The following is a 15,339-nucleotide window of genomic DNA, read 5'->3' as shown; positions in this document are numbered from 1 at the left end:
ATTATCCGTTATGACAATAAGTTGACAACCAGAACCGATAACGGTATTGCGATATTTAATTCATTATTGTTTTATAGCGCTAATTTAATCGCCTATAAACAATTAATGTAATCAATAGTTTGTAATATATATATATATATATATATATTCCCCTTTGTAACAACGTTCAGATGCTACTTGTGTTGTTCGTAACTTCAATTTAACTTTCAAGCAGTTTCAACAGTCATCGTTATGTATATCAACATTTTTTGAGTGCAGGTGTTGCTCCTTTGTTGGAAAGCGAGGAAATGGACCCCAAGCTATTTCTATTGGAAAAAACTGTGACAAGTTCGGAATCATCGTGCATGAGCTGGGGCACGTAGTTGGGTTTTGGCACGAGCACACGAGACCAGATAGAGATAAGCACGTCGTAATCATCACAAAACACATTATGAATGGTGAGTTATTACAGTAATTATTATATTTTTGTTCCCAAGCTCAGTATTTCTGGTTATGAGAAGACGTTACCAGAGCTCACGAGGTACATTTTAAAGCCTTGTTTAAAATTGTTTGTAAATTTGCTCAAATGTTAATATTTTTTTTCCATCCTAAATTTGTGCCTTGTACGAGTCCACATTGATGATAAATCTGGAATACGTAGTATCCGTAATTTGAATCTACTAAAAATATGCAAGAACTGTGGCTGAGGATTAGGGTTTTCATTCTGTGAAGATGAAATGTCAGTAGGTATTTTTTACTGAGTATATATTCAGCACTGTTTGCTCTTCCTTTGGTCAGTAATTTCCAAGTTCTGGCCAAACGTTTTTCTGTGCTGTTTCCTGTTTTATAGCGTATTAAACCAACGTGTAAACTATGGAAACATCAGAAAACGATCCTATTCCTCCTACCACTTCCAATAGCAAAATACAATAAATGCAGTCGATGTTATCATGATGGGATATCCATTGATATAAAGTTATAAAGGAAACAAAGGTAAAGAGTTAAAAATACAATGAAAAGAATAGTTTCTTTTTGCCTTTTCTTCGAAAGCAATAACTAATGGTGGCGATTCAGATGTTAATGAAACTCATCCATTGTGTCCTTTGCTAAAATATTTGGATTGTTTCCGTTCGGTGCCCACCAACAGTAATAAGCGTTATTGCGGAACACATCGCCAAATGGTTGACTGTTATTTTTGTGAATTTATATGGAGAAATAGAAACAAAGATGAAGATTTATTCAACAAAATATTGTTTAATATCACAGAATTCGCTAATAAATATCATATAATGGTGTTTTATTTTACTGCAATACTGGTGTTATTTTCAAAACGATCTGTCGGTGAGCACCAAACGGAAAAGATCTAAATATTTTGTGTACTTTATTACTGCTCTTAATCTTGTACTTCTAGTTACAGTTTGTGGTGAAACATACAAGTTTGTCTAAGTTTACACCGAAAATAGCAATCGATCCTGATCAACATTGACCATCAGTTTAGAAGTTGAACCAAAATAAGTTTCGGTGATGATTTTGGACTATTTAAGCTTAGGTTCAAACGACACAACAATCGAAAGTGAAAAATTAATACTACCAAATCTGATGATGTCAGAATTTATCATATTTTAGAGAACTTTGCTTTGTAAAGTCCTGAAGTTAAGGTTAAAGTGAAACAATGATGAACAACAGGACGACGGCAGCACCAATGAACATTTGACACGTATATGTTCAGTGACAAACATTTAATTCTTGAACGTTTCGGAATGTACATATTCCATCTTCAGCAAGCTATATTGAACATGATAAATTATTAGGTACAGACATTTTAGAAAGTTTAAACATTCTATAAAAAGTAATTAAAATACAGAATAAAAGTATGAAATAAATTAAGACAATCAAACAAACAGAGAATAGAATAATGCATCGATATTATACAATTATTTAGAACAGACTTAACTCCAGTGAAGTTGTGTTATTGTTTAAATTTGGGAGTTCATTTATAATGGATAAACTTTCTTTAATTAAAAGTTCAGTATTTGATCCCGATGAGATGACTTTTGAAATTCGTAATCAAGACGGCGGTGGTTAGTGTTTTCTCTGTGTGCGAATTGTAGAGTCTGGTGGATTTGATAATTTTTTTTGCCAGTTCTGCTTGATACTTCCATATGTTCGCAAGCTCTCAGAGAAATAACTTTTTCTTTCTTTAACATGCATGTGTTACTTCGTCCACAGTAATAGTTAACCTACGCTTATTTCGTCTACATTTTATTAGAACTGTATAACGTGAACTTCCCTCTAAATTTAGGGTGTTGCTTAGGTGTATTTAACATTCAGGCAGCTGCTTGGGCGTTAACCACATGCATCTGAGGGGGGGAAACCAACATGAGTTTGGTGTTTAGCCTAAAGGTATTCAAATAGACCTTATACACGCGTGGTAGAAAGTCATTCTTTGGTGTGTGAATGATGATGTATGGAAAACAGGTGTGACTTCATAACTAGATAAAACTTTTTTCTTGTTGCTTACAGATAAGTGAGACTTATTACAAGTATATGATACAATCAATAAAACGTAAATGATAACAACAGACTGTAGCGAATCCTCAAAAACTGATTTAAATCCGTAAATTATTTAGGCTTAAATTACAGTCACGATTTTGTTAAATAAGGCTCCACAGGTTGTCAGAAGAAACAAAAAGTTCACTAACTATACCAACTTGATCGTTTGTTTAAATGTCGATCATTTAATTCTTACGAGATGATAATCTAAGTAACGGAAAAAGGCTTAAGGCGATTAAAATAATGCAGTAATGCTAGTTTCCGAGCAGAAAGTTCAGTTGTATAACTTGTACTTGATATGATTCGATAATTCAGTTTCTACCCAAGGAGGGAGTAGTATTGAAGTTTGACTGCGTGGCATTATTTGACCCGGTTATCTCCTCCCATTTTTAATTTTTGGGCTACATAACTGTTGCTAAAATGATGGCTTTATGTGCCTGCTTTCTTCCTTCTTGTTTCAAGTGAGGTGTAGTCGCTTCCACTTTTATTACAAGTGGTCATGATGAACGACAATCATCTATAGTGATAGCATCTCGAGGTCTTAGCAACATGTCGCGCTCTAAACACTGTCATAACACTTTTTAAAATCTAGATAGGGTAATAGATACGTAATGTAACATAACGTAAAAATGGTATCGTTATTTTACAACTTGTATAATTTTTCAAAATGTGCTTCCATTTTCAAGGAAACAATTATTGTATAAGAGCATTTTAACTACTTAGAAATTCTGATGGAGCTAATTTAAGCCAATATCGGTGCATGGTCGAAATGTAAAACTAGATAGCTTAAACATTCTTTCACTACGAAAATGTCTCCCGGTGGGACAGCGGTAAGTCTGCGGATTTACATCGTTAAAATCACGGGTTCGATGCCACCCGGTGAACACAGCAGATAGCCCCATGTTGCTTTGCTATAACCGAACACACAAACACACATTACGAAAACGTAAAAGTGGGTGTACAAAAAAACACACCAGACATACACCTTCGTAAAGACGTATATCTCTAGTAGGTTGCATTTCCTCTCGGAGATAGGGCGTGTTTTGTTACCTAATGTAGGTAGACGAACCTTGTAGTACTGATACGACCAGCTCGTAATATGTTTGTATTCTATCATAAACCGAACCTTTTTTTATATATTCGTGATGTAATTGACTGTCATTCTTTAGAAAAGTTTAACGAATCCAAACAAATCGACGTTAAGCAAAATTTCAAAAAAGTTTAGAATATGATTTAGAAGATGGAGCTGAAAAACAAGAAAAGGTCAGTTAGGACTGAACACGTTCTTAGAACAACAATTTACTGGGTAGCGTTGTACCATCAGTCTATTTTTGTTGGGCATCAGACGAAACAAACAAACTGACGTAAAGTAATTTCACCTCTAAACTATGTTGATATGATTATGTCTATTCTTGTTGTAAACCTCTTTCGAATGTTTCTCAATAATTAAACCAAGTACAGAGAGTCTGTGGCTGAAAAACTTCGGACTGATGGAAGTAGTGTGTTGAATGGGTGGGAGTGAACAAAACAAAGATCAAGTCGAAGTAAACGTAGGATGAAAATGCTTTGTTGCAGAGTATAGTGTAGATAAACTTAGACAGTATTTAAGTGAAACCGGATCTTCCGTTTCCATTAGCTAAGACAATCTTGAAACTTTTGACGTTAGAATTATTCTCAGTTAATTGGACGTAAAATTACTGTAGAATCCCCTTGAACGCGCAGGACTATTAATCCCTCTGTAGCAACTTTTTTATCGGGCGATCCCAGACTATATTTAGCAAAATCTATTTACATTTATAAACTTAACAATTAATATTGATTTATGAAAATGTATGAAAGAGTCGCACTTCGTTCGGACCTATGTAAGAGTTCTTACACTTACTTACCTCCGGGCGTAAAAATGGACATACAACTAGACACTACGTCATGTTTGGCGTAATAGGAAGTCCAATAGAAAATACCGACCGTCTTCAAAATAAAAACTCAGACTGAGATTTTTCTAGATGCTGCAATACTCAACATATGTCTATTTACCTACTAAACCATCAGTGACCCGTTGAGTCACCCACTATTCAGAGGTTATGAAGAATTCAAGCTAATTTCAATATTGCACCGAAATAAAGGTTTATTTTGAGATAATTAAATATTTCAATCCATTCGTGTTATTCTTAATTCAAGAAAAGATATTTGATTGTTGATCGGGAGTAAAAGGAAAGACCATTTCATTTTTCAAAAAAGTGAAGTCAGAGTTTTCAGGTATTTTGATGAATTAGTTCATTATGTTGTGGTCTTTTCCTCTTAAACTTTTTACAAATAAGAAACAGTAACACTTTATTTTTTCTTCGAATTACCTACCATAATCAAGGCACGTTATTGAGAAATTCTTCAAGATCTTGTTTTTGTCATCTTATGCCTCTTAATGAAGATGGGAACATTGACAGGGAAATAGATTTGAACGCAGAAGTTTCGTAAAGAGTGCGAACGGTAGTGTGATGTAAAATTACTCATGCTAGAAATTTTCATACAAGTGACCCGAAAAACGCCGCTAACTTGGTAACCCGTGGCCGGATTGTAACGAAATTTGTTTTATTCTGTTTCTATTCTCACTTCATTAAAAATATGATGCTTTTTGTGCGCCATTTTTGCTGTATTTAATCACAGACAAGCAAACAAACAATCTGAGTTTTAGTAGTATATAGATAGATAGATATTACTTGGTCTGCGGTTCAGCAGTAAGTTTACATGCTTACAATACTAAAATCCTGGGTTCGATTCCCCCAGTGGACAGGGTGCAAATAGTCCATTGTGTAGGTTTGCACCAAGAAAATATTGCCATATTACTTTTATTAGCTAATATCTCAAATGAGTTTTACTTGTTTACTACTAAACTTTAGGTATAATTAATACTATGTGATTAGACCACGTGATTAGGTACCGGACCGTGGATCCGAAGTTCCGTGATTCGCGTCCCTATACCGACCAAATTAAAATTGTGGTCAGCACTTTGGAGCTGTGTGTGTGTGTGTGTGTGTGTGTGTGTGTAAGAGTTTATGACAAGCCTCACTATTCAGTCGGACACTTGTAGCTCAAGAATTCTAAGTTGCAAGACTTCTTTTATTGTGTGATTATTTTCTAAGTTTTATGTGTAAAGATTATGACACCTCTGCGATAATGAATCCGCGAGTAAGTATTAGTATTTATAGTAGTTAACAAAATCGGAAATAAGAACTAACGCAAAAACCGTTGTTCTACCCACTAAAAATATCGCTGGTCAATCATGTTGAATAGCAAGAACTTGCAGACTTTCTTCACAGTCCATTGTTTGTCATTATATTGGAGGGAGGGGAAGGTTCTCTAGCAAAATGTGAAGAGTAAAAAAAAAATACTTACTAATGTAACTTGACTTTTGAATATGTAAGAAAAAACTTTTTAAAAAATTCTATTTCATGGTTTTATGCATAAATATTTAATTTTTTCCTCAAATATTCATTGTTACTTGATAATGGGTAAATAGTTTTTATTGATTTTATTGAGTGTATACTAAGATAAAAACAAATATTGCTTGTTTGGACATATTTTCTGTTCATTCATGTTTATTAATTGGTCACATGAACAAAGGTTGTGCTATAAATATGGATTGTTTCATTCGAGGTTTATGACATAATCTTTGCGAGAACGACTAGAAATACTCAATGAATTGACTAATCGGTTTCTTTATTGAGAATAAAACGTAGAGACTAAGATGCTGTATATACATTGACTGAAAAACATTGACTGATCTTACTTTAAGGTCGACAGATTAGGTCTCACTTTTAAGATTTAAAAACTGGCTTATAATAATAATAATAATAATAATACAGAAACAGTCATACTGTAACTGTGTTCCAAAAAAAACAAAAAACAGACTGTTTTTGTTTTTGTCTGAATTATTTTATCCATTTGATTGTTGTGTAACATTCTTCCTCCGTTTATTATATATATTTTTTCGTATAGGGCAACAGTACAATTTTGAGAAGCTCTCGGGTGCGGAGGTGAACTCTATGGGACTGCCTTACGACTACAACAGTATCATGCATTATGCCAGAAACACGTTCTCGATTAATACAAATCTCGATACCATTCTTCCTCGGGAGAATCCTTTCAGTAACGAAAGACCTGAAATCGGTCAAAGGCTCCGCTTAAGCAAAGGCGATATCGCTCAGACTAATGTAATGTACAAGTGTCCAAGTAAGTATGATGCTTGAAATGTCTTTTATAACTATTCCAAACCGTGACCGTAAGTGTTGACTAATGTGCATTCTGGAAAGAGCTTACTTCCTCCATTTTGTCAGAAGCGAATCCAAATCATGTTGTCTTTTCCAAATAGCAACCATGAATAAGTTTTTAAAAAAATTAACATACCCGTCTGTCTGTCTGCCTGCATCTCTACGTGTCTATCTCGTTTTTCAGAATGGGAAAAACTCTGTAACAACCCAATGGTACTATTACCGATCCAAAATACACTTGTCTTTTCCAAATAGCAAACATGAATAAGTATTCCAAAAAACCTCAACACATCTGCCTGCCTGCCTGTATCTCTACATGTCTATTATCTCGTTTTTCAGGATGTGGAAAAACCTTACAACAACCCAATGGTACTATTACCTCACCACAGTATCCAAAGTCACAAACGCCGCTAGAGGGCGAGCATTGCGAATGGCGTATTACAGCCACTCTTGGAGAAAAAATAGTTTTAAAGATCTTAGACGTGGACATCTTTGAGAGCTATGAATGTGGAACAGATTACTTAGAAATACGAGATGGATATTGGTACAAATCGCCACTGCTAGGTAAGTCCAGATGGATACTGGTACAAATCGCCACTGCTAGGTAGGTCCAGATATATCTTGGTACAAATCGCCACTGCTAGGTAGGTCCAGATATATCTTGGTACAAATCGCCACTGCTAGGTAAGTCCAGATGGATACTGGTACAAATCGCCACTGCTAGGTAGGTCCAGATGGATACTGGTACAAATCGCCACTGCTAGGTAGGTCCAGATATATATCTTGGCTAAAGTTGCATGTTTTCTTTCATTAGGTAGTAATTTTATATAATACTAAACACTTTCTACTGTTTCAATGAACCAACAGCTTTATCTGCTGTTTAGCATACACTTGTGACACCGTGCCATTAGGTTTATTTTTTGACCGTTTTACCGTGTGAGTTTGTGTGGATTTCGCTCTATGTACCAATTTTATATTGTCTATTATGCCATAAGTCTTAAATGTTATATCTCAGTTGTACAATAAACACACATTTTGTTTTGGCAGATACAATTTCAAATGAAATAATTATGTTGTATGGAATCATTAACAATCCATTTTGATACTATAGTTTTCCGTTGCTTAATTAAATATTGAACTTTGTTTATAGATAACACGACCAATTCAAGATTCTAGCTCGATATCCACGTTTTGAACCAGTATGATCCTATTCATAACATTGTTTTAAACTTTTAATAGGCCACAAGCATGACCAATTTCATTTAGAAAACGTAGTATGAAAAAAGCTTATTATGTTCTGATATATTCCACTTAAACCTCAAGAAGTCTTGCTCCAAACGTCTAAATGTACACTGTCATCAGATTATATATTATGTTTATATTGCCGACCCAAGTTGGCAATGGTTGTATCGGTATCAATATAAATTTGAAACCAAAAAAGTAATACGTTTGTGTGAAGTATTATTGACTTGTTTTTTAAGTATCTTTCGAGAAATAAATCATAAATCTTGTGTTAGTTATTTTAACTTAGGCACGAAAATCGAGATTTAAACTTAGTTCAGTATTCTAGTAATGTGAAGTTTAATGACTGTTTCTATGGAAATTCATCCTGTCTGTGTGCATTGTGAGTAACAAGACGAGCAATAAAAGTTATACGAGTGAATCATAGACGTACCGCGTTTATTTATATTAAATCTTAGTCTTTTAATCAGTGGGATTGTGATGTGAGATTCTGCCTAATCTACTTCCACTTGTACACCACCAGGATGTTGCTAATAAAAAGGTTACTGACCATATTCTGCTGAATAACTAAACGAAATAAAAGATGCTCTAGAAAAATATTTGGCCAAAAGTATATTGCTACATCATTTTCTCAACTTAAACAACTTTCAAACGTATTACCTCTTGTTTCGTAACTTACTGTTCAGTAATGAACCTTGAGTTATCCATAGGAATTTCGGTTACTTTCAGTATGAGGCAGTTGAATATTATGTAGAATTAACTTGTACAATAATAATTTTCACTTTTCAAAAACCTTTGGTTCCGGTTGCATGACTGAGTACTTTTACTGAGAGAATAGCTCGATTTTAATACGAAAAAATATGCGATAAATTAAACCTCTCAGCACTGAGAATTAGTTTAGAATAGTTTCATTAACATTAGATAATTTATTTTTCCTCTTAATCTTTAGGTAGGTTGTGTGGCAGTGGGAAAGCTCCTATCAAGTTAATGACGTCAGGACACCGAATGCTAGTTACCTACAGAACATCAACCAATCAGAATGGACACAAAGGCTTTAAATCACTGTACGAAGGCAAGTGCAATATTTCATTTGCGTGGTATTAGTTGCTGGTTAAATACCTTATCACTATAAACGACATAGCTAATGTTGCAAGATAAAGTTTTATGAATGTAGCTAAATTACTGTAATTAGTCGGCATAGTTCCTTTAAGGGAACTGAACACGTTGACACAAGGAAGATAAGTAATGACAAAAATAGCTATGATAACATCCGTGTCTCCTGGAAAACTTCAGGTAATTTAAAGCAAAGTTGAAAATATCTCTAATTATAATATTACTTAGATTGAGAAAATAATTCATTCTATCAACATGCCTGCACTCTGGAATGCACACCAGTGATTACATTCAGCACCAAATTAATGAATAGTTCAGTTAATTAGCTGACTATTAGCTACAGTAACTGAAAATCATAATTGAACAGATAAGACTTGTATCATGACCATCACTGTTTCATGCAAACTTGATATACTTCAACAGCCAGTCCACAACACCTTCAACAAACTTGATATACCCCAACAGCCAGTCCACAACACCTTCAACAAACTTGATATACCACAACACCTCCAACAAACTTGCTATACCACAACACCTCCAACAAACTTGATACACCCCCAACAGCCAGTCCACAACACCTCCAATCATAGGATTGGAGGGAAGGTGTGTGTGTGTTGGAATACTGTATCAGCCTAACTTACATTTACATGACACTTAACTCGTGGTAGGACTTGGAGACGACAGAAAGGGAAGCTCAAACTTGTTTGTGTAAGTTTCATTAGCATCTTTCCTTCAAGCCCAGTGACTGGAACCTGGTAGTTTGTTTTTTGGTATCATGGTCTAGCATCAAACATATAATCCATGGTACTGCATTTTTACAGTGTTGCACAAAACGATTGTTTGTTGGTGAAAAGCCTTTATATAGCTTTTATTTGCTAAACAGTGGCTCTTGATAGTATTAACTTCATTTTATTCTGTCCCATCATACATCAAAACAACAAATCTTTAAAAAAATAAAACTACCACGTGTTATTCTGTTACTTCTTCAGAATATTGAAATATTTGAAATACTGGACAAACTTATCTTCCTGTAGTACATATGATAATGCTGACACAATGCCATAGCTATTTGATGTATGCAGTCTTACCAGCTAAAGTGATAAATTGTACATTCTTGTTTCTTTGCAGTAGCATGGTGACGGGATTGAGTCATCAGTATGCTCATAATAGTAGTAAATTACTTCTACTTTTGTCATAACCACTTCCATTTCGTTTAGACATTGTCTGGGGTTTTTGTGTCAGACATCTTAAGAGCTCAGCCTTGTTAGCATGTGGTATCAAGAAACTTGTCAATTGCAACCCTTCCGACCACTTGGAAAACATGCTTTTTTTTGTCTTCTCTTCTTAGAAAGTGGTGCATTCAGGCTCATACTTATTCCACACAATACTCTCAGCTTCATCATGGTTTTCTTCAACAATGCACTACATTCCTATACAACTTTATTCATAAATACTTTCTACTAGTTGTGGCACAATGTTTTAATTTTTAGCTAGGAGTTCAAATACTAATTGATTAGCAAAGCTCTTGGTATGAAGTTCTTGTTATGTATCATTGTCATCTGCAAAAGGATTACCAATCTTATAAATGATTGCAACAAACTTCCAGTCTTTTGTTTTTCACAAATCTTGTTTGTGTTCTCGCATGTTGTTCATGTTTCAACTCTTTGTTCTCAATGCATTTGTCTTGTGAATCACACTGCAATGTCAGATAGAGCAACACCATAAGTTACGTGCATTGGATTCACTCTTGCATAGTTTAATGGCCAAAAATCATTTAACTAATTCTGTGAATGAAATGAATCTTTGCACATTTTGGAAATTGCTTCTCTTGTAGGTTGAACAAAAACCAAAAGTTTTAGTTGCAATTTCAACACCATCTACCAGTATTTAAATTGAAACGAGGTCTTTCTGCCTTACATCTACTAATCACTTGCAAAATTGATAGGTGGGATTCAACAGAGTAAACATTGTGTATTTCTTGCATGATTGATGCTCCTCCAATTTATTAAGGAGTGCATCATTAACAAGGAGTTTGTCATTCTTCCAGAAGGTGTTTAGGTACCTGCAAATGCTCAGATGCACCTGTTTCTATCTGGCCATTCATTGAGCATTTTCAACAATTTCATTTCAATATGAAAGATGTCAAAAAATGACATAAATTTACTTTTATTGAATATTTCTTAATACTTCTACTGAATTATTTTTTTTCAATGGCAAACTATCTGACCAAGGACAATCAAGGAAGTCAGTTTTGGATATATACATGCCTTATTAGTTATTTCATCAATTATGTTATTTAGTAGACCTTCATTACTAAATGAGCTTGGTAGAAAAATAAAGGAAGTGAATCAGTTATTTTCTTCTGTCTTTGCATTCTAGCATGGTATACAATGTAATACAGATTTATATAATTTATCTATAATACTGTAATTCGTTCTTACAAAGACACACTTTTCTAACTAATGAATCTTTTGTCTAATTGCAGTTAGAGGCAAGTGGCCGTGAACCACAAGTCCATCACTCTGTAATGCTACTTGGTGTGTTGTTCTTACTGTAATATACGTTTTTTGGCAGAGGGACCATTGCTTTTTCTCTTGAACTATGTTGTTCTGCTGTATGGATTGAACATTTTCAGTATTTTAGTCCTAATGATACAGTAATACTATTGAACACATCTAAGTCTATAGTTGTCTTCTGAACATTATCAGTATTTTCACGCTAGAATTTTGTGAATTTGGACTTATTTGAAGGTGAAGGCAACAACTTGATAAAGTAATTACAGCATTAATTTGTCAGCAATATTGAAATCTAAAGCATTTGGTCATTTTGTAACTGAAAGTTTAAGATAGATTATCTTGTCAATCTCTCCTGGTTTCTTGCTTGTTACTATATACGTATTGTCAAATTAGAAGAAGAACGTTCTATATGCAGCTGTATCTTTATCAGGTAACATTTCTTTCTGATATGCTATTATACATAAGAAGCTGTTAAACAGTTGCAGTTGATACAAGTTGTAATGTGGAGGCTATTCATTAATACCGGCACAATCACAGGTTATTTGGACCAAAACTGTAACTGTGCTCCATTGCATGCCCCAATCAAAGTTTGCATTAAATCACCATGAAAAACATGCCCAGTAAAGTGAAACAATCTAAAGTATAGCTTTAATCTTGCTATTGGTTGATCCTTTGTCTTTTATAAAAGCTAGCAGTATATATCGTCTATATTTGTCCTTGTCATATTTCAGAAACTATTGTATTTCCTGTGCTAAGTTTGCCAAATGGTGAGTGAGTAATGATTAATATGACTGGCAATTTACATATCTGGCATCAAATGACAAAGTGCTTATTTCATTTAATTCTCTTCCATTAAATGACAAGCCACAAATAACTTGTTTTGCACGTATTATTATTATTATTATTAACCTAAATCTTCTGAACTTTATTGAACCTTTTCAGCTTGCATGCTTGACTCATTTTCTTCTGTCTTTTTTATTATTCGTTGTTAATGTAATATTGATACAGTTTTGATTACTTTAAGCATTGCAAGCACATTGTTTTCCTTCATGCAGTATCACTTAGCCCATGAAACACAGCCAACTGTGGATTTTTCACATAAAAAATCAATCAAATGATTCATATTTAGTTAATATGGCATACCCAGAATTTTCAGGTACAACAGATCTTGACGTTAACTTTCTGTGCCAAGGATATTACATTGAGGTTTATTATCAGATCTTTCTCATATAAAGATTGATGGAAAAGACCGACTATCCAGTAGGCTTCCATTGTTCTCTAATTAGCAAATTATTTTATCTATAAACCGTTTTAACCCCAATATCGTCGTATCTCAAAGTTATAATGTTTTGTGTCATCACAGCTGACTTTTAAAGTTTTTACTTACAATATCTGTGACAAATTACACTTAGTTTCGAAAATGCAGTTTTATTTTATTTTATTTTTTTTGCCATTATTGCCTTGTTACTGTCCGTGGTAGTTGGTTGACACAGCTAATGAAAGGTAAAGCGTTTGTGCTATAATGAACGCACTTAATATTTCGACATAGCTATAAATGTAACAAAAAGATCAAATAGCCTGATAGTAAATATGTAACGTATGTAACAAAAGTATTGTTTGTAAACAGCATAGCTGAATTATTTAAAATTTCTGTCTTTCCGACATAACGAATGCAACATCATCAACAAAAAACAAGACAATCTGGTAATCATTGTATTTACTCCTTCAGAAACAATACAGAAATAACATGATTGTATACTACCATCATGCAAAATAGAATATAAAGTAGTGGTAGTACTTGTATACTACCATCGTCTAGTGCAACTGTGCTAGACTGAGTTTGGAATGAATTTTGCTACGCCTACTTTGGAGATTGAAGGGTAGAAAAAGCATGTCAGACATTTATGGCTAACTTGTATTTGTCCAATGTTTCTCTCTCTCTGGCATGGCCTGGTGGTTAAGGCGTTCGTTTCGCAATTTGAGGGTTGCGGGTTCGAATCCCCGTCTCCGAACATGCTCGCCTTTTCAGTCGTGGGAGCATTATAACGACGGTCAATCCCACTATTGTTGGTAAAAGAGTAGCCCAAGAGTTGGTGGTGGGTAGGTTGACTTCCTGCCTTTCTTCTAGTCTTTTCACTACTAAATTATGGACGGCTAGCGCAGATAGCCCTCGTGTAGCTTTGAGCGAAATTCAAATCAAACCAAACCATTATTTATTCACTTATTACAATTATTAACGGCACTATAAGCTTGTCCATAGTTGTTGACTTAAGTAATGCAACGTCATTGTAATCAATGTTTTTGCAGCAATGAAAACTTAAACTTAGTATACGACGTAAGATCCGCAACTAACAACTTGTACATTGTAAAAGATGTAGCTGGTATTATAAATGTTTCCACGTTAACAAACTTAGCTAAAGCAATAAAACGATTGTGTGTGTCTATATAATATTAGAACTTCAATCCTATCACGACTTGGGAAATAAATATCTTTATTCGAGTATATGTAGATTTAAAAAAATCCCAATTCTAGTACAAATACCTGTACCTATCCAGATGATTTATATAAACAGGACGTGCCTAGCCTTTATTTGTGATAACCTTGTTGTTAAGCTTGTTACGTGAAACTCGGGCCAAGAACAATTGTATCTTCTCTCATGGCGTTTATTCTGGTTAAGATGGCTTTGAATGACTTCGCTAAAGTGCTCCTCACGTTGGAGGATCAATTGTTGGAGAGCTCCAGTTTTCTATCAATTGGTATTATCTAATGACAAATGAAACTTGACATTCTTAGTCAAAGTAATATTAATGTTTATTGAGTTCTCCTATTGCTTTGTATTACTCCTAATGCGGAGAAGCCAGGCATACACAAATGTAGGCAGATTTCTCACTGTTGTTTCTCACTCTTACTTTATGTGACAATGAAATAGTGCTTTTATTTCAAAGTGAAACTGTTGTGGTCTCGTCCCTGATGTATTTGATCGAATTTTATTCACTCGTTCTCTGCTAAGAAATTATCATAAATACTTGTTGCTGTAGTCTTATGAGCTAACCTGTTGATTCAGTTTTACCCGAAAATATCACAAACAAAACACTTGTCGACAGTAATCATTGTAACTAACCCAACGAAAAGTAAGTGTACAATGTGAAACATGGTTAACAGAACATATAACTTTAGTAACAAGAGTATGTAAAACAATTTCCCTGTAGTAACAAACAAATATCACAAACAAAACACTTGTCGACAGTAATCATTGTAACTAACCCAACGAAAAGTAAGTGTACAATGTGAAACATCGTTAACAGAACATATAACTTTAGTAACAAGAGTATGTAAAACAATTTTCCTGTAGTAACAAACTTAACCTCATGTAGCAGAAGGGGAAACTTACTGCTACTACCAAACGCACCTCGTACAGCACCTCGTACTTATCCCTAGTATCAAATGTATTAAAAACAAAGTAAACGTAATAGGAAACGTAGCTGACTTTCTGTTACAAACCAATGTAACAAAAGATGAGTATAAACTAATAAGTATACCCAAAGCAACGAAAAAATGCAATTGTACATCATTTAATGAACTATTTCGTATCTTACTTTAAACTATTGCATGATAAGTAACTAGTACAATGTTCAGAAACGAGTACAATGAAAGTGATTTTCGGCATCAC

General features: G+C 34.2%; 1 protein-coding gene across 2 annotated transcripts in view; it reads left to right on the top strand.

Annotated features, from left to right (window-relative positions):
- The first annotated feature begins 309 nt into the window (after positions 1-309).
- LOC106464333 (tolloid-like protein 1) overlaps positions 310-15,339 on the top strand; it is a 30,867-nt gene continuing 15,837 nt past the window's right edge. The window contains exons 1-4 of one of the 2 annotated variants that reach the window (XM_022392026.1): positions 310-437; positions 6,526-6,759; positions 7,137-7,361; positions 8,989-9,111. In XM_022392026.1, coding sequence (XP_022247734.1) covers positions 431-437; positions 6,526-6,759; positions 7,137-7,361; positions 8,989-9,111 — 589 coding nt within the window. In that variant the 5' untranslated portion in view covers positions 310-430. Of the gene's footprint in view, positions 438-6,525; positions 6,760-7,136; positions 7,362-7,528; positions 7,562-8,988; positions 9,112-15,339 lie in introns of those variants that run through there. The other variant, XM_022392027.1, reaches the window with a different exon arrangement.

Source organism: Limulus polyphemus, unplaced genomic scaffold, assembly GCF_000517525.1.
Source record: "Limulus polyphemus unplaced genomic scaffold, Limulus_polyphemus-2.1.2 Scaffold1621, whole genome shotgun sequence".
NCBI classification, from domain to species: Eukaryota; Metazoa; Arthropoda; class Merostomata; order Xiphosura; family Limulidae; genus Limulus; species Limulus polyphemus.
Note: the sequence above shows the minus strand (reverse complement) of the source record. Positions and strands in the feature narration are given on the sequence as shown.